Consider the following 21080-nt stretch of genomic DNA (forward strand, 5'->3'; position numbering starts at 1 on the left):
GTAAAGCTAGAAGATTCACTTGTGCGTCCTTCTAGTCAGTATCCTCCCTTCTCCTCCTGCCCCCAGAGGCAACTACTGTTTTGATCGTTATAACTATATATTAGTATTGGTTTTGAACTCCATATAAATGGGGTCATCTAGTTTCTTTTGATCAAAATTTATCCATGTTGTTACATGTACTTCGTTCTTCCTAATTGCTATATAGTATTGCACTATAGAAATACACCACAATTTATCTATCCTTCTGTTGACTGATACTTATTTTACTTATATTTTAGCAATAAACCTACCATGAATATTCTTGTGTATGTCTTTTGATACACCTGTACACTTATTTCTCTTGAGTATATGCCTAGGAGTGGAATTGCTGAGTCATAAGATGGGCGTATGTTTGTTTAGCCTACTTACATATTGTCAAAGAATTTCTAAAATGGTTGTACCAATTTATTGTTCCTAACAGTAAATGGCAGTTCTGGTTGTTCCACATTCTCCTAAATCACTCTGAATGACTCTATAACATTCTATTACATAGATTTACCATAGTTTATTTAACTATTATCCCATTGATTATTTAGGTGGCTTCATGTTTTCAGTGTTGCTTTTTTTTTTTTTTTTTTTTCCGTCTTGACCACCCCTTGCAGCATGTGGAATCTTAGTTCCCCAGTCAGGGATTAAACCTGTGTCCCCTGCATTGGAAGTGTGGAGTCTTAACCACTGACTGAACTGTCAGGAAAGTTCAATACTATTGTTTTGAACAACACTCTAGTGAATTTCTTTGCAGAAGACAGTGATCTCCATGAAATCCATGGATGCTTTCTTAGAAGTAAAATCGGTGATTTAAAAGGCATAGATATTTAAAATTGAATATTTGTGCTGGTGAAAATTACACTTAATTACTTTCTGTCCAACCACACTCTTAATTAAATATGAGAGTGCTTATTTCCCCAGATTTTTGGCTCCAGATGTTTCCCATACTTTGAACCTTTGCTAATCTGATGGGAGCAGGGGGAAGACAGAAGCATCTCTTTGTAACCCTTTTCTGGCATCTTTCAGGGTGGTGAGCTGTGGTGTATAGTATCCCATTTCTTTGGGAAATGCCTTCAATTTTGGAAGCTGTGAGAGGAAAGGGAGGCCCATTTGATTGTTTAACAAGGTCTGGTCAAGCCTTCAGGCAAGAAGGATAAAAGAGCTAAAGTTGAAATTGAAATGTTGGTTACCTTGGTAACTCTAGACTATGTTGATGTGAAAGAGAGCCAACAGTTCTCTAGCAGAGACTGCTACTTTCCTTACAGTTCACCTCCTCACCCTTCCTTTCCAAAGCTTCTTAATTTCTGTTGTACCTGGGTCATTTAAGGAGAGTATTTCTTGTGCTTTATCAAGGAGAAACCACAGGATCTTGTCTCTTAATGCCTTCTTAGTACCTGCTGCTGCTGCTAAGTTGCTTCAGTCACGTCCAACTCTGTGTGAGCCCATAGACGGCAGCCCACCAGGTCCCCCGTCCCTGGGATTCTCCAGGCAAGAACGCTGGAGTGGGTTGCCATTTCCTTCTCCAATGCATGAAAGTGAAAAGTGAAAGTGAAGTCACTCAGTCGTGTCTGACTCTTAGCGACCGCATGGACTGCAGCCCACCAGGCTCCTCCATCTATGGGATCTTCCAGGCAAGAGTACTGGAGTGGGGTGCCATTACCTTCTCTGTCTTAGTACCTAACACATCACTATTTGTAATGTATAAAAATAATCTTGCCAGGAATGACCAAGTAGTTCACTGGACCCGTTTTTTTTCACTTGGGAAGGGAAATGTTGTCAGGGTAGTTTTGTTATGGAAATGCAAGTCCCTGTGCTTGATGCCTGGAGAGACCATGGAACAGAGAATGGTTTTTTACAGGGCCCAGCAAGGAGGTGGGTGGCTCATGCCTGAGAAACTGCAAACTCCCTGAAAGCTTTCAGCAAAGCCCTTTTATAGGAAAGGTGGGGGAGGGCATGGTTAGTTGTTGCAAACTTTCTTGGTGTCAGATTCTTTTTTTCTTGAGGTCAGTTCTTGGTCAGGTAATGATGTTCCTGTGAACCTCTCCCCCAAACAAATGTTATTCTCTGCTCTGACAAGAAAGGGCAAAGACCTACGACACAATGTTCATCCTCCAAGGTCCTGCTCCTGGCTAGGAAGAGGCAGATCTCAGTTGGCAGCACTCTCAGGGCCAGCTCTCATTGTTGTCATTGCTGAGAGAGCCAGGCACCTAACCCAGCTGACCCTTAGGCTGCCCAGAGGGCGGGGGCGGAGGGGGTGGGGGTCTCACAGACTGCGGCCCAGGCAGACTGCCACTGCTATTAAGTCACAGAGACAGGAGTTGGGGAAGAGGTTCACCGCTGCCCGTGGTTCCCAGCCAGTGGGTGGCCTTGGCAAGGGCTCTGGAGCCCTGCAGGGGGCTGTGTTCTGCTGGCCTGAGCTGGGTGAGCTGGAGGTCCTCTGGGAGACCAGGGATCTGCCTTTTACCTCACTGTCCACCCGACCACCACCACTCTGCTGACTGTTGGCTGAATAGCCCACTAACTGTCACTCATTGACAGTGGTTGCTTGTGGGAGGGACTCACTGTGGTGCTAACCAGTGGGTGAGTGAGCAGGACCACTAATGGTCCCATGGTAACCGATGCCTGTTAATTGGGTCGGGGTTGGGTAATGGTGCACAGCAAAGGCTGTGTACTATGGTCTGTGTTCAGCCACACTGTTACAAATTTATAGGATTCAACAATCACAGATTGGAGAATGCTTTCCCAAGACACTGACCATACCTTCTCCTTACACATCCTAGCCGGTACACACCAACCCTATATAACAGAGCAGGATGAGCACAGGCCTTAGAGCCGGTACACACCAACCCTATATAACAGAGCAGGATGAGCACAGGCCTTAGCAGGCAGCCATTGCTGGGTCTCATTACTCCACACCATGTTACTAGGGTCAGCCGTTGGTCGGTGCCTCATTGGGCCCTACCCACAAGCAGCCAACTCTCAGTGATGGTTAGTTGTCCTGCTCAGCTATTGGTCAGCACCACAGTGGGTCCTGCCCACAAGTAACTGTCAATGAGGCACCATTAGGGAAGCGATTCAGCCAAGGGTCAGTGGTGTGGTGGTCATGAGGTGGAGAGTGAGGTAAGAGGCATATTCGGGCCTTCTCTTGAAAGCCCTCCAGCTCACCTAGCCTTGGGCCAGCAGGTGAGCTGAAGGGCCCAGGACAGACTGGGGACTATGCCCTGCAAGGCTCCAGAGTCCTCACTAAGGCCCTCCACCAGCTTTGGGCCAGGCGTTGAGGCAGTGGTGAATCCCTTCCCCCATCCCTGTTTCTGTGACCTAATGGCAGTGGCCATCTGCCTGGGTTGCAGTTTGTGGGACCTGGCCCCTGCCTTTTGGGTGACTTGAGGAGACTGAGGGCTAGTTGGGTTTGGTGCCTGGTTCCCTCAGGGGTGACAGCTGGGCAGGGTATGGAAAACTAGCTGTGAAGGAACTGCCAGTGGAGATCTGCCTCTTCTTAGCCAGGACTGGGGCCTTGGAGGGTGAAAGTTGTGCCTTGGGACCTTGCCCTTCCCTGTCAAGATAGAGAATGCCATTTCTTTGGTAGAGATTTACAGGAGAAGCATTACCTGACCAAGACCTGACCTCGAGAATAAAGGATCTGACACCATGAAGTTTGTAGCAACTAACCATGCCACTCCCTCACCTTTTGCTTTTAAAGGGGCTTGCTGAAAGCTTTCAGTAACTTTGGGGTTCTTAGAGCATAAGCCACCCATCTCCTTTCATGAACCTGTAATGAACCCTTTTCTCTGTTCCACACACTAACGGTTAGCACTGATTGGCCTCACTATGGGTCGGGTGTGTGGACTTGTGATTCAGTAACACCCCTGCACCACCACAGCCCTCTTCTTTGACCACACAGTCCAGGTAGCATTCCTTCTTCCAGTACTGCACCCTTTGGAAGACAAACCATGTACTGCTGCCACGGTAGCTCAACATACACAACAAAGTTCAGCTATACTTCCTTTCTGGGGTCCCCTGGAACTTACAGGAATTAAGTTTGCCTCATAAACTTTTCAGGATTAAGTACAATAATGGATGTGAAACACTTTGAACACTGACTGGCATCTAACAGATGCCTAACACCTTTATCTCCGTGCCACCCAGAGGAAGAAAGAATATAAAAACAATAAACAACTTCTGAGGTAACCAACTATTCAGTTCCTCTGATGGATCTTCTGCTTATGTAGCAGAATTTTTACCAAAACTGTGTGTATTCTCAGGCTGTACCTGAAATCCTGACCTTTCCCTGTCAGCCCTGCTGTATTGTTGGGTCCCATTTCTTTCCAGGTGAATGATTGATCTTTCACATTTGTCCTGTTTTCCTCATTAGGCCAGAGTGTTCCTTACTTATTCAGGCTGGATTCCTAGCCTGTCCTTGCCTTCAGTTATCGTTGGCCCTATCCAAGATGGTCCAATCTTGAGAACCAGTAACTGTCTTGAGAACTGTAACAGAGTGTGGCTGAATGCAGCTCTTAACACATAGCTCTGGCTGTATGCCGTGACCCCCACACTCTGTTACCAGGCAACGGTTACTGCAGGACCTGTTAGTGGTCCTGCTCAGCCATTGGTCAGCACCACAGTGAGCCCCTCCTACAAGCAACCAACTGTCAATGAGTGACGGTTAGTGGGCTATTCGGCCAACAGTCAGCAGAGTGGTGGTGTCAGGTGGACAATGAGGTGAGAGGCAGATCCCTGGTCTCCCAGGGGTCCTCCAGCTCACCCAGCCTCAGGCCAGCAGGAGAGCCGGGGAGCCCAGGAAACAGATTAGGGGGCTCTGTCCTGCAGGGCTCCAGAACCCTCGCAAAGGCCACCCACTGGGTGGGCCCAGGCCTTGAGGCAGTGGTGAACCGCTTCCCCAACTGCTGTTTCTATGACCTAATAGCAGTGGCAGCCTGCCTGGGTCAGTCTGTGAGACCCGTTGCCCTCTGGGCAGCCTAAGAGTCAGTTGGGTTCGGTGCCTGGCTCCCTCAGGGATGATAGCTGGCCAGTGCCTGGGGACCTGGCCCTGAAGGTGGGGGCCAACTGAGATCTGCCTCCCCTTAGCCAGGACCTGGGAGGGTGAACATTGTGTCTTGGGACCTTGCCCTTTCTTGTCAGAATAGAGAATTAACATTTGTTTTGGTGGAGGTTACAGGAACATCATTACCTGACCATGACCTGACCTCAAGGAAAAAGGATCTGACACCAAGAAGTTTGCAAGGATAACTACGCCCTCCCTCACCTTTCCTGTTAAAGGGCTTTGCTGAAAGCTTTTGGGAATTTGGGGTTTCTCAGGCATGAGCTAACTGTCTCCTTGCAGGGCGCTTCAATAAACTTTTCTCTGAATTTAGTCTGACATTTTGTTATTGTTTGGCCCCTCTTTGTCTTGTGCACAGGAACTTGCATTTCAGTAACAATTTCAGTAACCCCCAGATTGCAGCTGGGAAGAACCAATCCTGACAAAGCATCACTCCTATTCTCAGGGATGAGTTGCTTGTTTATTCAAATGTATCTATGAGGGATCGTGTGAGCAAGTCTTAGGGAAGCAATAAGATGGCAGCTTTTGCTACTGTACCTTTGTTTCAGTGAACCCTGAGCACAAGGAAGTTCTCTGAGAATCCAAGTTTATTCAGGCTTGGAAAAGAGTTACTTCTTCAGTAACTTGAAAGAGGTTACCGAAACTGACAATGGTTAACTTTAGTAGGGTTGGGATTATTTTTCTTCCCTCTCCTTTCCCTTGTGTACTAGCCTCTGCTGCCCACCTAACTGCTCTTCTACCTCCACCCGCCCACCCCCACTCCAAACGACCCACATATCCTGTAAGCCCTGTCTTTCATGCCCTTGTTCCTCACCTATCTCCACTGAGCCATACCTCAGAATGGTTGTAGAACCCAGAAGCTAGGGGAACCTTGATGCATTACTCCTAGGAATTGGCTGACAGATTGGATCTGAGTGTGAGGAAAAGAACAGGAGTTCAGTGTAAATTTGAGATGTCTGTTAGATATCCAACTGGAGATCTTGAGTAGACTGATAAATGAGTCTGGAGTTGGGAGAGGTCAGAGCTGGAGAAATATGCAGTTGACAGTGCATATTTGAAGTGATAAAACTGAAAAAGTGAAAGTGAAGTTACTCAGTTGTGTCTGACTCTTTGCGACCCCATGGACTGTAGCCTACCAGGTTCCTCCGTCCATGGGATTTTCCAGGCAAGAATGCTGGGGTGGGTTGCCATTTCCTTCTCCAGGAGATCTTCCCAACCCAGGGATTGAACCCAAGACTCCCACATTGTAGGCAGACGTTTACTCTCTGAGCCACCAGGGAAGTTGATAAAACTGAAAGAGACCAGCAAAACAGACCACCAAGAAAAAGTGAAGTCCAAGGACTAAACTTTGGGGCTCTTCTTTCAGAAGAGGTCAGTGAGAAGCCCAAGGAGCAGCAGTGGGGCAGAGAAGTGAGATGCTCTGGAAGCCATATAAAGTGCTTCAAGGAGGAGGAAGCAGTGATGGTGTCAAATGTTGCTGAAAGTCAAATAAGATGAGGGCTGAGGATTAATTAATGTCAAGAGTAAGAGAGTCATTGGTACATGAGTTGTTTTAGAGAAGTGGGGTGAAAGCTTGGTTGGTATGGTTCAAGAGAGTAAGAGGGTAGGAATTGGTGACAGTGAGTGTAGATACTCTTTTGAGGAATATAGCTTTAAATAGGATGAGAGGCTGTATATTGTCACCCTGCTTATTTAACTTATATGCAGAGTACATCATGTGAAATGCTGGGCTGGATGAAGCACAAGATGGAATCAAGATAGCTGGGAGAAATATCAGTAACCTCAGATACACAGATTGACACCGCCCTTATGGCAGAAAGTGAAGAACTAAAGAGCCTCTTGATGAAAGTGAAAGAGGAGAGTGAAAAAGTTGGCTTAAAACTCAACATTCAGAAAACTAAGATCATGGCAAATAGTTGGGGAAACAATGGAAATAGTGAGAGACTCTATTTGGGGGGCTCCAAAATCACTGCAGATGGTACTGCAACCATGAAATTAAAAGACGCTTGCTCCTTGGAAGAAAAGTTATGACCAACCTAGACATCACATTAAGAAGCAGAAACATTACTTTACCAACAAAGTTCTGTCTAGTCAAAGCTAGGGTTTTTCCAGTCGTCATGTATGAATGTGAGAGTTGGACTGTAAAGAAAGCTGAGTGCCCAAGAATTGATGCTTTTGAAGTGTGGCGTTGGAGAAGACTCTTGTGACTTCCTTAGACTGCAAGGAGATCCAACCAGTCCATCCTAAAGAAAATCAGTCCTGGATGTTCATTGGAAGGACTTATGCTGAAGCTGAAACTCTTAATACTTTGGCCACCTGATGTCAATAATTGACTCAGTAGCAAAGACCCTGATGCTGGGCAAGATTGAAGGCGGAAGGAGACAGGGACAACAGAGGATGAAATGGTTGGATGTCATCACCGAGGCAATGGACATGAGTTTGAGTAGGCTCTCGTAGTTGGTGATGGACAGGAAGGCCTGGCATGCTGCAGTCCATGGGGCCACAAAGAGTTGGACACAACTGAGCTACTGAACTGACTGACTAAGGATGAGAGGAATGGAGAGGTAGCCATGGTGAGGAGGTGGGCTTGACCTTTTCAAAATATTGCAGAAAAAATAGTAGATTTGCATGCTGATGGGGAAGATCCAGCAGAGAGGTAAAATTAATAGAACAAAAAAATTGGCGGAGCATTATTTGAGTTGGTGAGAGGGGATATAATCCTAGTTCACAAGTGGAGGAAGGGTCTTTTCAGACCCTGTGGACAGTTCTTCATAGTAATGGGATGAAGGCAGAGTCTTTGGGGTCAGAGATAATAAGTGGATAAAAGTGGCAGAGGAGGCTTGTGAGAGTTCTCTTGTGATTGCCCGATTTTCTCACTAGAGGGACAAGTTAAGATAATTAGTGTTAATTGAGGTTGGGAAAGTTGGAGAAAGTATGACATAGTCATTAAGGAGAGTAAAAGAGTGATGACTTAAGGAAAATGTGGTGTAATTACCAAGTCACATTAAAGCTCACTTACAGTGAGTAATTCAGATTTAAAGTTAGCACAATTGCGTGGATTTCTTTAGCCACTGTCAGGTACAGGGGTATAGGTAGATAACAATATTTAACAAGGATTGTGGTTTTGCCAGGGAAGAAGGGCAAAGTAAGAGAGGCATGAAGGAGTCAAGGATGTCTGTGAAGGAATAGTTACAAAGTAGAATTTAAGCTAGATAAGGAAGATAGTGTAGATTTGAGGTGGATGAAGGGCAGTGAAGAGACTGATAGAGTGTAGGTCATTGTGGAATTGAAGAATGAAGTTGGGATGCTTTAGAGAAGAATGAACTGAAGGAAAGGAGGTTAGGTCATGGTTGGAGCCTGAGGTACTTGAGACTGTGGTTATTGAGGGGGTTTCAGTTATTAGAACTGTAGAGTTCAGGTATGACCCTGGAAGTGAGTAGCTGAGACTGCTGAAGAACAAGTTCCTTGGGCAGAGAGGAGGGCAAAAAATCAAGAATTTTGGGATTTAGAAACATCATCTAAGTGACTATGTAGCAAAATCAGTAAGACCGTGGTGGGAGGAGGGGCAGTGCACCAGGATTCATGAAGGTTAAGGAATGAAAAGCAGCAGATGACAGCAGAGTTAGGAGGAGGAATATAGTCTGGTGACTCTACTGAAATCTGGAGTTTTGGAAAATGAGGGAGAAAGTTTCCTAAAGTGACAACAAGGAGCAGAGAGCACCTACTCCACCGTCAGGTCAGCGGGAAGAGAAGTGGAGAGGAAACATTCACCGCTTGAGAGGGCTCACGAGGAAGCCAGCTTTTGACCACAGTAAGAACGTGAGAATGTGTTGGGAACTTAGAGGTTGAGAGTTTTGCTGCCAGCTGACCATGAGTGCTAGAAAGACGTAAAGGAGCTTCTTGAGTCGGGGAACAGTGTAAGTGAATGTGCCAGCTTACTGTTCATTTACCAGTCATGTGTAAAATTCACTGTACTTTTGATGGTGGACATGGTTCCTTTTTAATTTTTTTAAGTGCTAGGGTGATTGAATATTAATTCATGTAAGAATATATAATTGGCCAAATTTATAAATTCTGATGTCTGACAGCATGGTCTGATTTAGACATGAGAAGACATCAGGTTTTGTAGGAAAGTAATTTGATCAGGCGGGCTAGATTTGGAAATTTGTTTTTAAGAAGTAGAGATGAAATTGTGTGGGTTTGTCTTTTTTACGTATGTAATTTTATTTATTTTTGGCTGTGCTGGATCTTTCCTCCTGCTCAGGCTTTTCTCTAGTTTGGGTGAGCAGGCTTCTCATTGTGCTAGCTTCTCTAGTTGTGGAGCTTGGACTCCAGGGTACATGGGCTTTAGTAGCTGTGGTACACACAGGGGGTCAATAGCTGTGGTTCCCGGGCTGTAGAGCATAGGCTCAATAGTTGTGATGCTTGGGCTTAGCTGCTCTGCAGCATGTGGGATCTTCCCAGACTAGTGAGTGAACCTGTCTCCTGCATTGGCAGGAGCCCCCGGGAAAGTCCTGAGTGGGTTTGTCTTAATGGCCAGGCTAAGGATTCTAGCTTTTTAAAAACATGAAAGTCTTCAACCATATTAAAAGAACCGAACAGAGCTGTTTATTAAGATAGAAAGTTAATGAAGATGATCTGAGTAAGTCTTCAGAATAAGTCAAAGTGTGGTGAATAAAGCATGGTCAAGTTTAGTTCTGTACATTTTGGAGACCATCCCGGTTGGAGACCACCAGGGTTTTAGGGAAAGTGACCAAGTTATAACATATAAGACTACTCTCAAAAGTGTAGTTTCCACAGTTAGCCAAAGAAGTAAGAAATGAGGGAAAGTTACAGGGATGTGTTTATGGGACCTTCAAATGATTTTGCTAACAGGATACTAGTAAAAATTGAAAGAACTATTCTAAAAAAAATTAAATGTAGAATTACCATATGATCCAGCATCTCCTCTTCTAGATAAATATCCAAAAAAAGCAGGAATTTGAACAAATATCTGTATACACACATTCATAGCAACATTATTCACAAAAGCCAGAAGATGGAAGAAACTTGTGTCCACAGATCTGTGGACACAAGTTTCTTATTATTCATCCTTAAAAAGAAAGGAAATTCTGACACATGCTACAGCAGGGATGAGCCTTGAAGACATTGCCAGGTGAAATAAGCCAGTCACAAAAGGACAAATATTGTATGACTCCACTAATGTGATGTAGCTAGAGTAGTTAAATTCATAGAGGCAGAAAGAAGAATGATGGTTGCCAGGGGCTGGAGGAGGGGGAGGGAACAATGGCCAATTTTTTTTAATGGGTTCGGAATTTTAGTTGGCAAAGATGAAAGTTTTGGAAATGGATGATGGTGATGGTTATACAATAATGTGAATAATGTATAATGCTCCTGAAGTATACACTTAATGGTTAAAATGGCAAATTTTATGTTTATGTATATTTTACCATGTACACACACACAAAAGCGATAAAGGATGTAGGCACTGCTTCTCTAATGATACAGATAACAACTAGGTAACAAGGACTTGTTTCTCCAGGAAAGAAAGGCAGAATTTTGGTATAAGAAAATTGGTTGACAGGCATAGTATGTTTCCCTTGCTGGTGTGTCAGCTTTATTTATACTGTGTGTACTAGTTTGGCCTTAGTTCTCAGTGTGGTTTGGTTTAGAGGTACTTGGAAACACATTTTCTTACATAGGAAGACATTTTTTTTCTGTGTTCTTATTTGTTTTGTTTAGCCAGTGACTTTTTTCATAGATGATACAAGGATAACCTCTAGCCTTCAAAATTACTCTGAATTTTTAATATGAACTTATCTTTGAAATATTGTATTTACTGTTTGAATTGAGTGTTAGTTACTTGGGAGTCATTTTATTTATATCCTGAACTTGGCAAAAAAATTTAAATAGAGAAATTGGAAAGCCCTCCTTCATAATCTGCTAAAGCATGTTTCATGATCACAAGTTTTAGTTATTTGTCCAGCTGTATTCTTATTGTTGAGACACAACAGTGACTAGAAGACAATCAACAGGAGAACATAAATAAATAAAGGCAAAAATGAAAACCAGTGTTGAATTCTTAGTAGTCTGGTGGTTCTGTTACTTAACTCTGGATTTGTTCTTAGTGAGTCTCACTTTTCTTATTTATAAAATAAGGCTACATCTACTTACCTGAGAGAGTTGTTGTTAGGATTAAATAAAATAATAAAATAAAACTACTTATGGCAACAACTGGTATACCTAGGCATTCAGGAAGTGGTAGCTGATAGCATTATAATTATTACTGCAAAAATCTTTAATAAAACTATTTCTGAAATCTAGAATGCAAACTTAGAAAGCAAAGGAATTAACAGAAAGGTCCTTCAGTTTATACAAAGATTCACCTCAGGGTTTCAATAAATCTGGGAGAGTCCCTGGTGCATTTGATGTTTACAGATCATTAGCAAACAGATGCCAGGAGGCAAATAAACTGTAGCTAAAGGATTTTTGAACCACTGACGATGCAGAGAAAATCAGTTTCTGATAAAGTTGTAATATTTCTAAGTAGGTAATAGCAGGCAATGGGAAATTTTTAATTGGGTTTATAAAAGTTTATTTCAGGAACACATGAATTTCCAATTTGAGGTACACCTATACATCTGTAGCCATCTAATTTATAGTGCTTGCTTATTTCTCCACTGGGGTTAATAATATAACAACAACTAATATTTATTGTGCGCTTACTATATGGCAGTGTATCTTGAGTAAGCCTGTGGCATTCAAAGGCTTCTTTTCAAATTGGATGTTTTGAAATTGGCCTTTTATCCATTTGGAGAGACAGGGTATTTAATGAATTTATTATATTCTATTTATTTTATTATGCCCAAATACCTATGAGTATATATAATCTGTAAGACATTTTGTAGGAGACAAAGCTAAATAAAATATGGGCCCTGGACTCACAAATACTTATTCATTCTCCCCTAGGCTGTTCAGAAGGGGCCTGTGGTGGTACGAGGTGAACCCTGGCATGGCCCTGGACTCTACACATGACCCTGCCACTTCTTCCCTGAAGTTTTTTCTGTCCTGGCCAGGACTAGGCTCAGTGCCCCTGTGCTAATCACTACGATAGCATTTGCCAGGCCTTGCAATGATTGCTGGTTTAATTCTTTGTATTCTGCATTAAACTGTAAACTCGGGGAGAGCAAAGACTATGTCTTATTCATCAATGGGGCCAATCACATTAGAGGATTTGCACTGTGTATAAATACTAATTTTTTAACTGAATGAGTGATAACTTACTGCCTTTTTAACTATGATAAAATTGTGATAGTCCCAATATCATAGCTTTGTCATGAGGATAAAATTAGACATTTTATGTAAAATGCCTGTTATAGTGCTTGGCACATGGTATGAAAGTCACTCAGTCGTGTCCAACTCTTTGCGACCCTATGGATCGCATGGGATTCTCCAGGCCAGAACACTGGAGTGGGTAGCCTTTTCCTTCTCCAGGGGATCTTCCCAACCCAGGGACCGAACCCAGGCCTCCTGCATTGCACACGCATACTCTTTACCAGCTGAGCCATAAGTGAAGTCAGGTGCAATTCCCCAGTAGAAGTAGAGAGACTGTCTTTCGTATCAAGGTAAACAGTGAGGTGTGAGGGCTCTTGGAACTAACGCCCTGTGGTTTTTCTTTAGCTGAGTTTTTGCCAGAAAAGAAGAAGTAACTTTTTTCTTGTTGAATTCAGGGATTGTCCAAGGGCATGAGAACTCCCCTCCTGTTCACCGGGTTTTATTTAGTTGTACTTGATCTTTCTTCTCTTCCTCCTCATGCTTATTCTAATTCTTTTACACTTTCCACTTTTGATCAAGGGCTTCCGAGGTGGCACTAGCGGTAAAAAAAACAAAAAAAAACAAACAAACAAACAAAAAACCAAAACCTGCTAGTGGTAAAGTTTCCTGCCAGTGCAGGAGACTTAGGAGACAAGGGTTTGATCCCGGGGCTGGGGCTGAGTACATAGTGGGTACTCAGTCAATAGTTGTATTTGAGAGGATAATTAAGTTATCTCTTTTCACCAAATTTGACAAATGTAATGTATCTATTAATGAAGACCATATGCAGTGATCCCACTTTCGTAGTACATAAAAGGCACAGCTGTCGTTTAGGTTACATCTGAAGTAATTATTCACATTGGAATAAAAATCTGATATTTGTGGTAATCTTTAAAAAGGTGGGGTAAAACTAATCTTAACTCCTAGAGAAATTAAATGGAAGCCTGAGATTATAACCATTAGAAACCTTCTTTAATATTTATCAGTCTGATAGATTTTTACAGATTAGTTCTAAACTTTGAACCAGTGTAAGAAACCCTAAATACTTAAATGATAGTGAAAGTTGAAAACCAGGATATTCAGTAGGGAACAAGGTAAGTGTAAGTGAGTGTGTTCTTTTGACTTTTTTCCTCGTTTCCAGCACACCATCTCTTTTCTGTTTTAAATTTCCCTTTGGAATTTGACTTAGGCTTGATTTTTGGGTTTACACAGAAGAAATTTGGTTAATGATCAGATTTGTATTCCTGTAGTGAAATTGGTTTATGAGAAATATTTCAAATTATTAGTAAGTAGTGGTATTTGCTGGTCAAAATCTATCAGCATTCTCTGGAAAGATAGATGAAACTCTAGATTTTACTGCATAATGTCAATGGACTCATTATTTGTAGGACAGCTGATGCATTTAGTACTTGTTGATTCACTTAATTGGTAACTGTACTACATTCATAACTCCAACAACTGAAAACAATAGGTCAGTGTCTGTTGTTTATTCATAGTCACATCGAAGCAGGGTATGTCTGAAAGGCAAAATATGGTTAGTTTGAGGAGAAATCTGGCATGTGAATGGTTCCATTGCTTAACATACTGAGGTGGGTTGTGCTCTCCTTTACTGAATAATGCTATTTGGATTTTCATTATAGGTGTAGATGGTGAACCACCCCTGTGTTTATTAGGCTGGTTGCTGTGAATTAGTATTTGAATATATTTTAAATGCTATTGTTGAGGGGAAAGTCTAGAATAGAAATATGGTTAAAAATTGATGACTCAAAGTTTGTATGTCTTAACAGTTTTCATGTTTTAGAGCAAAAACGTAATACCTAGAATAGATTTTTAAAGTAAGAAATTCCATTGTATATGAAGGCTGAATGTTCATTTAAAGTACTTTGAAATGATTTTTTAAAAAATCAGTGAATTATTCTCCATTGTAATTTCAGAATAAAATCTGCATTTTGGAATCAGTAATTTTTAAAATAGGTAGTTTATTTTATTTTTAATGTTTTTTTAAAGTTGTTATAGTTGCCTCACATAGTTGAGTCAGTTTCTGCTGTACAGCAAATATCCCCTGTTTTTGGATTTCCTTCCCATTTAAGCCACCACAAAGTACCAAGTTGTGCTATACAGTCGAGTAATTTTTAATTAATAATTTTTAGAAGAAAAGACAATATAAGTCATTTTGTTTCATTATCATGGAAAAGGAAAATGTGTTTTTCTTTAACTATGTGAAACTTTTCTTTCAAAAATGTATTTTTTAAATAAGTGAATTTTAAGTCTTATAAATGAAATAATTTTCTAGAATGATTGCATTTAGTTAAAATGCTAAACTAATGATTCAGTTATTTTATAAAATAAAGTGAAGCTTTTTATAGCTAAAACAGGTTTAATAGGCAGTGTCCTGGAAGCTCTTTATTAGTTTAGTGCAGTCCAGTTGGCAGTTCTACTGTCAAGAAACTTTAATTCTACATGATACGAAAAATTAACTTCTCTTCTTGAAGATTAAAAGACAGTTTAAGTGTTTTGAGGAAGATTGAGTTTGTCCTCAAAATGTACAACTTTGCAGACTATTTCCTGAGGGTCTATATTTTTAGTATATAAAAATGGAAAGTGTCGTTAGGGAAAGAGCAGTGTAATGGACTATTACTCATTTGCAGCATATTCTCATCTTCTCATCTGGAAAATTAAATCTGATTACAGCTGGGATTAACATTTATGGTTTTAGGGGAAAGGAAGATAGTATCTTAAACTCCATGAAATTGAACAATGAGATTATATCGTTATACCTCATTTTAAAGTCTTCACTTTAACGGGGCATATTTTTATTGTTGTAAGCTTACATGTGTTCACTATTTGTCTCTTATTGACTGAAATATCCTAGAGATAATGGTTGGAATTTAGTAGGTGTTAAATATAACATTTTCTGCCTTGGTATCTAGCATGTTAAAAGTGAAAGCAGTGTAGATTTCCATGTTAATGGCTACATTTGCAGTTTCTTTTAAATTTCCTAAAAGAGCTCCAGTTGTAGAAGATTGTAACATTTGATTACTGTGCAGCTGCTACACCTTTCACAGAAAATGAAATCAGTATGTTTTTCAATAATCAGTTAAAGTGTCATGACTTGACCTTCAAATGGAGTCAGTCATTGGTGTGGCAAAGGAAAACAGGAGAATAATTTGGTAAGCTATGTGTTTGTGTGTATGTACACTTTTTAGTTGCCAGTTTACAAATGGGCCCTTCTATATAAACACGGTACTTCTATGAATTATTTTGCATTTCTGTCGTAAAAGATCTGTCTGCCACGTTTTCTAGAAACTTTAAGCCTAAGGCAGCACTCAAGGTTTTGGAGCCTGTGTAAAATAATTTATAGTGCCTTTCCAGTAAGTCTTGCCCAAACTGTTATTCTATTAATTAAACATCCTGTGGCAATCTGGTATATCTTAAAGATTTAATAGTACGTTACAGTAAAAAGGCTATTGAGATAGAAGAAAATTAGCTTTTCTTAAGAAAAAAAAAAGCATTTCTTCTGAGATCAGTTTTTTGTTTTTGTTTTGCTGCGAAGACATAGGTTATTAAGCATGGTCATGTCATATCTACTCCTGAATGAGACTATGCTCTTGGGAGTCCTATACTGTAAACTGTCTCCTTTAAATATGGGAATGCTTTTGTGACCTCCAGTGGAAGTGGCACACATGTGTCAGTGTGGGGTCAGTGTCTTGCATGGTCACAATGCTGAGAAAAGGTAATGTCTCATCAGATTGACATAATGCAAAATCTTGTTCTAGAGCCAGCTATCTCTTTTTAGCCTTTATGTGGTTAAGTCATGTATGGACTCTTCCATACCATACATCTTGTTAGCAAGGTATTTTAAATACTTTTCAACAAAAAGATTGTGTTTTCCTGGGAGATGTTGAAATTGATTTTTAATTTTTTAAATAATCCATTAAATCTGGAGAAATTTGCTGAGAAAGAAGGGTGTAGTGCATTACTATATTAAGTTCTTAATTTTCTGTCAGAGGGACAATTCTTAGAGAAAGCTTGACATATGCTGATAACTATCCTTACTACCAAAGCCTAAACAAATTGTTAATTTTTCCTTTTTTCCTTGGTAGTACTCTCATCTTCAGATTTTTGCGTTGGAAGTTAGCTGTTTGGTGACACTGCATTTGGCAGTGAGGGTATGAATGTGAGAAGAAATTTTGGAGCATTAGCAATTATAGCATTGGATGGTGGGTAAAGAAATAGATACATAAATATTAGACTGATGCACAGTTTTCCAGTGTATGTTATTTTCCATATAAAGATATAGAACATTTCATAAAATGTTCCCAGACCATTTAAAAACTCAAAGAAATGCAGCTGATGCAATGAAATACATAGAGTACTTGTAAAAGCATACAGACACGCAAGTGGATTGCTGCCAGACAGAAAATTTAAAGGCGGTTTGCTGAACTGCAGGGTGCTAGGTTTTGTACATGTGCCATGCTGAAACTGTTAGTAAGGCGGGTGTTGTGTTGCTTGAGAAAAGCAGATTGTATTTGGACCTTTTTAACTCAGATGTTTCCAATGTCGATATTTTGGTGACATTAAGGCATTGCAATTGACTCAATGTGAAAAATGATTTCAACCTCCTGTGCAAAATAGACATTTAAAGAAAATGCACACAAATTTTTTTTTTAGTTTTTATGTTAATTTTTACAAAATGGCTTTCATAGGTTTATTAACTGTCAGACTGGATCTTTGAGCTAATTGAATGGAACTTTATAGGTTGGGCTTTAGTTTTAAAAGGCATTGCCTTTTTTTTTAAAATGTTGCTGTTGAGAGTGTTAAAGACCTATGAAGTTTTTTTGTTTTTTGTTTTTTTGTAAATCTCAGGGTCTTATAGAAAGGGAATCAAAACCTTTATGCTTGAGTCATTGTAAATAATAATCCATGTATTATCTTGGAACATGATTCTGTTAAAATCTGGGAGTCCCACTCTAGGGTTAGTCTCAGGACAGTTGAAGGAATTTAGTTGATGAAGGTACTTAGTTGATGCTGCCTATCATTGAGGCAGTGTTTAGAATAATATGGTTTGAATGACCCCCATCTTGGAGTTCCATGGTCATTTTTACTTTCATTGTATTAAAACAGGTTGATGTTTTTCATCTATTTTCCTTTTCTTTTTACAAGTCTGTGTATATATGAATAAAATGCATTTTAAAAATCACAAAATTATTAATGTAGTTTATTGTTAACATGGTTGGCTTAGTTGGTTAAAGAGATTTAAAGACCTTCCTTTTCCTACTTATAAGCAAACGTTTTTAAAATTGAAGAATATACTACAAATTTTGGTTTCTGATATTTATCCTCTCAGAAAATGGTGATAAAAAGTAGTTTTTTACTTTATTCCATCTTTATTTCCATTGATATTTTTGTGGTTCCCAAGAAACAAACTGTTGCAGAAAAGAGGAAGGGAAAGTCGCTCAGTCATGTCCAACTCTTTGTGACCTCATTGACTATAGCCTACCCGGCTTCTCAGTCCAGGGGATTTTCTAGGCAAGAGTACTGGAGTGGGTTGCCATTTCCTTCTCCAGGGGATCTTCCCGACCCAGGGATCGAACCCAGGTCTCCTGCATTGTATGCAGACACTTTACCCACTGAGCCACCGGGCAAGCCCGAGGAAGCAGAAAAGAGGACTTGATATTAAAGATTTATATGTGAGTCATTTTTGTATGAAGTTTTCTTATTGCAGAGTTAACTGTTCACCACATGACAACTGGAAGAAAAAGAATAAGCCTTAGATTATTTTGTGGCTTTTCCAGCCTCTGTATTACTGTGTCCATCAGTGACTTAGAGCTGCATTTTTGCGGGGAGTGTGGGGGGTGGGTCTCAGTAGCAAATTTTAAATCCTAAAATACCAGTTATTTTTCTGGACAGAGTCATTTATATATATTTTAGGAATTAGAGCCCTCTTTTTGGATCTTCTACTCCACCCCCACAGCACATTTTTAGGGGTTTGCTGGGCTTGTGGCTGTCTCTTTGCATCCTGCTGGCAAGTCCTCATTATCCCCACCCCCGCCCTGGACCTAGTGCTTTTCATGCCACAAGATTGTGCCTTCTGGCCTCCTGTCACAACATCCACAAGTCCTTGTGTGTTTTCAGCAGCTACTTCCTCTGATTTACCAGAGCAGTCCTGCAAGGTACTGCAATGAGGATTACTCTAGAATTCTACTAGTACTGGTCTAGACATGTCATTCGTGTCTTCCTAGTATTTGCAGATGAGGGTAAAGAAATTTGTCCCTAGTTTTGAAGTCAACCGGAAGACACTTTAAGAGCTAAAGTAGTGTACAGGTAGTTTCAACTTTTCTGCACCACCTGTTTTGGAAAGTTCTGCTTTTTGTGTGACCTTTTGAATATTCCTTTTGTTATTAGTATTGAGTGTTGAAAAATGACATCCATTGACTTGAAAACTAACATTTCTAAGATTTAAATGTAGTTTGTGAATAGGCCCATAATTTCCCCCCTTTTTGATTCTTTAATTGCAGAACAATTAATTGCATTTTTATCTTGTGACATGGAGGACTTTGACTTTTACATAGATTCACTTTTATGGAGAAATAAATTGATATTTTAGAAGATAGATATAACAACTGAGTAGTATATACTATATTCACTGTGGTTGGGGACCTTCTAATATTGTGGTTTTATGAAAGCATTTTGTATTGATACATGGTTTCTCAAATAGATACTATTCTGATCACTCTTCTTAATGTGTCTCTGAGGAACCAGATCTCTCTTTTAGAAAAGACTGAATGTTTCCCTAATCAATAGCAAACGGAGTGCTAATAGCTTTTAATTAGTATACTTCTATATTGATTTAGAGATGATGGCATTGGGTTATCCTGCAATTATGTTGAAGAATCAAGTGACCACTTTCCTGATTCCATTTTAAACAGATTGGTCATGAAAGATATCTTCACCTATGTATTTTTATAGTTTCTGAGCAAGTCTAATCTCATATGATATTTTGTTAACACTGACAAGCTAAAAGTATTGTTTTCTTTTGAAATTTTTCATCTATTTTCAAGAGAGCATAAATATTTTGGGAAGAATTTATTTTATTTTTTTAAAACAGGAAATTTTGCATTTCTTCCTTGAAAGAGTTCTTGTCTGATCCTTGTTTTCACCCTGACTTCTCCCCAACCCCTGCCCCCGACCCCACCCCTACCCAAACATACAAGCCCACATCATACTTCTGATAAGAGAAGGAAAGTGAAGCAGATTTAAGACTCACTTTCTCTGGAAAAATGTGTTGAGGGCAGTTTGCAGCTGGCAAGATTTTTGCATTAGGTAATAGTCTAAAGTTAACAGTAGCATCAGGTCTTTACAATTTTTCTTTTTTGTATTTCTGGAGGAGGGTAGTGGGAGTGCTTCGCTGAGTCCTTCCCTGTGCTCATCAACGTAGCAGCCTCAGCTGCCCCCCTTGGATCCCCTGCCAGGGCTGCTATCATCTTCTGATCAAATATTAATGTGTGATCCTCTGCTTGCTCACTAATCCAAAGCCAATTAATATTATCTGTCAATTATTTACAGATCCTGAGGTGCAGAGGCAATTCCCGGAAGACTACAGTGACCAGGTTCGGAATGCGTAATTAATTTTTTACATGACAAAATTTATTTCAGAGTTGTTCAACATATTATTACTGTTCTTTTTACTGAAAGAGATAAATGAATTTTTAGAAGGAAGGGAAATAGTAATTACGAACCTAAGACAAAAAGTAAAACATACCAAAGTAGGATTGAAAATATTGGTGCTAGATTTGGGGTGTTACCTTCAGGGGAAACATGCACAAAAAGTAAGGAAGAAAACCTATCACAAATTTTACTTTTCACTTTGAGGTATCCTGCAGCCTGCAGTTCATTAGCAAATCCTTTTCGGATTGCCTGTGAACTTTTTTTTTTTTTTAATGCTATTTAAGCAGTCAGGAACCAGTATAACAAAAAGGTAGGGAGGATGGAAGCTTATCACATTTCCTAAAATTGGAAATGAATAATGAAACTGTGTCATGGTAGTACTTAAAGGAGAAGATAGATACACATGCAAGAATGGTCTTTAGGGTGAGGGTGGTTTTGATGATGATGGTAGTGAAAGTTGTTTGGCAGTTGGTCTTGCCATCATGCCATCTTGAATTTCTTGCATTCTGCAAGCATGGAATGGAGTAGAAAGAATTATTTTACTCACAAAATACTGCTGAAGTTCTGAAGCTGCTCTACTCTTTATAATTAAATCCAGGTTATACATTCTGGATTTCAGTTTCTATCTTGAGAAATATTAGAAGTGTTTCATACCTTTTTGGGGTATACCAGCTTTTTGGGGTATATTATGTTAGTATACCAAACATGCATTTTGGTATACTTATTTTTAAAAGGTGTTGAAATAAAAGCATCCTCAATTACATAATTTAGAAAGCATTTTACATGTGATATGTTGTACAAAATAAAAACGTTTTTCTGAAGTGTCTCCATTTAATTTTGTGTATTAAAAAATGTCCTTGGATGAGGGTAAGTATGATGGAATATAAGTATCCAGTACGGCAAGTACTACCACCTTTGCAGAGTGGCCTGTTATATACATGGCAAGGCATCTCATACATCTTTAGGAATATAACTGGATAATCAGGATAAGATGCTTTGTCATGAGATGGAT

At 40.1% G+C, this 21080-nt stretch overlaps 1 protein-coding gene across 10 annotated transcripts in view; it reads left to right on the plus strand.

The window, feature by feature from the left end:
- Positions 1–21080, plus strand: part of DENND1A (DENN domain containing 1A) — a 536262-nt gene that overhangs the window by 122483 nt on the left and 392699 nt on the right. For 9 of the 10 annotated variants that reach the window (XM_060411818.1, XM_027966460.2, XM_027966462.2 and 6 more), the window contains one exon: positions 19967–20010. The exons of the other annotated variant lie outside the window; for it this stretch is intronic. In XM_060411818.1, the coding sequence (XP_060267801.1) occupies positions 19967–20010 (44 nt within the window). The remainder of the gene's footprint in view (positions 1–19966; positions 20011–21080) is intronic. 10 annotated transcript variants of the gene reach the window in all.

The sequence above is a fragment of the Ovis aries genome, chromosome 3, assembly GCF_016772045.2.
Source record: "Ovis aries strain OAR_USU_Benz2616 breed Rambouillet chromosome 3, ARS-UI_Ramb_v3.0, whole genome shotgun sequence".
In the NCBI taxonomy this organism is placed as follows: Eukaryota; Metazoa; Chordata; class Mammalia; order Artiodactyla; family Bovidae; genus Ovis; species Ovis aries.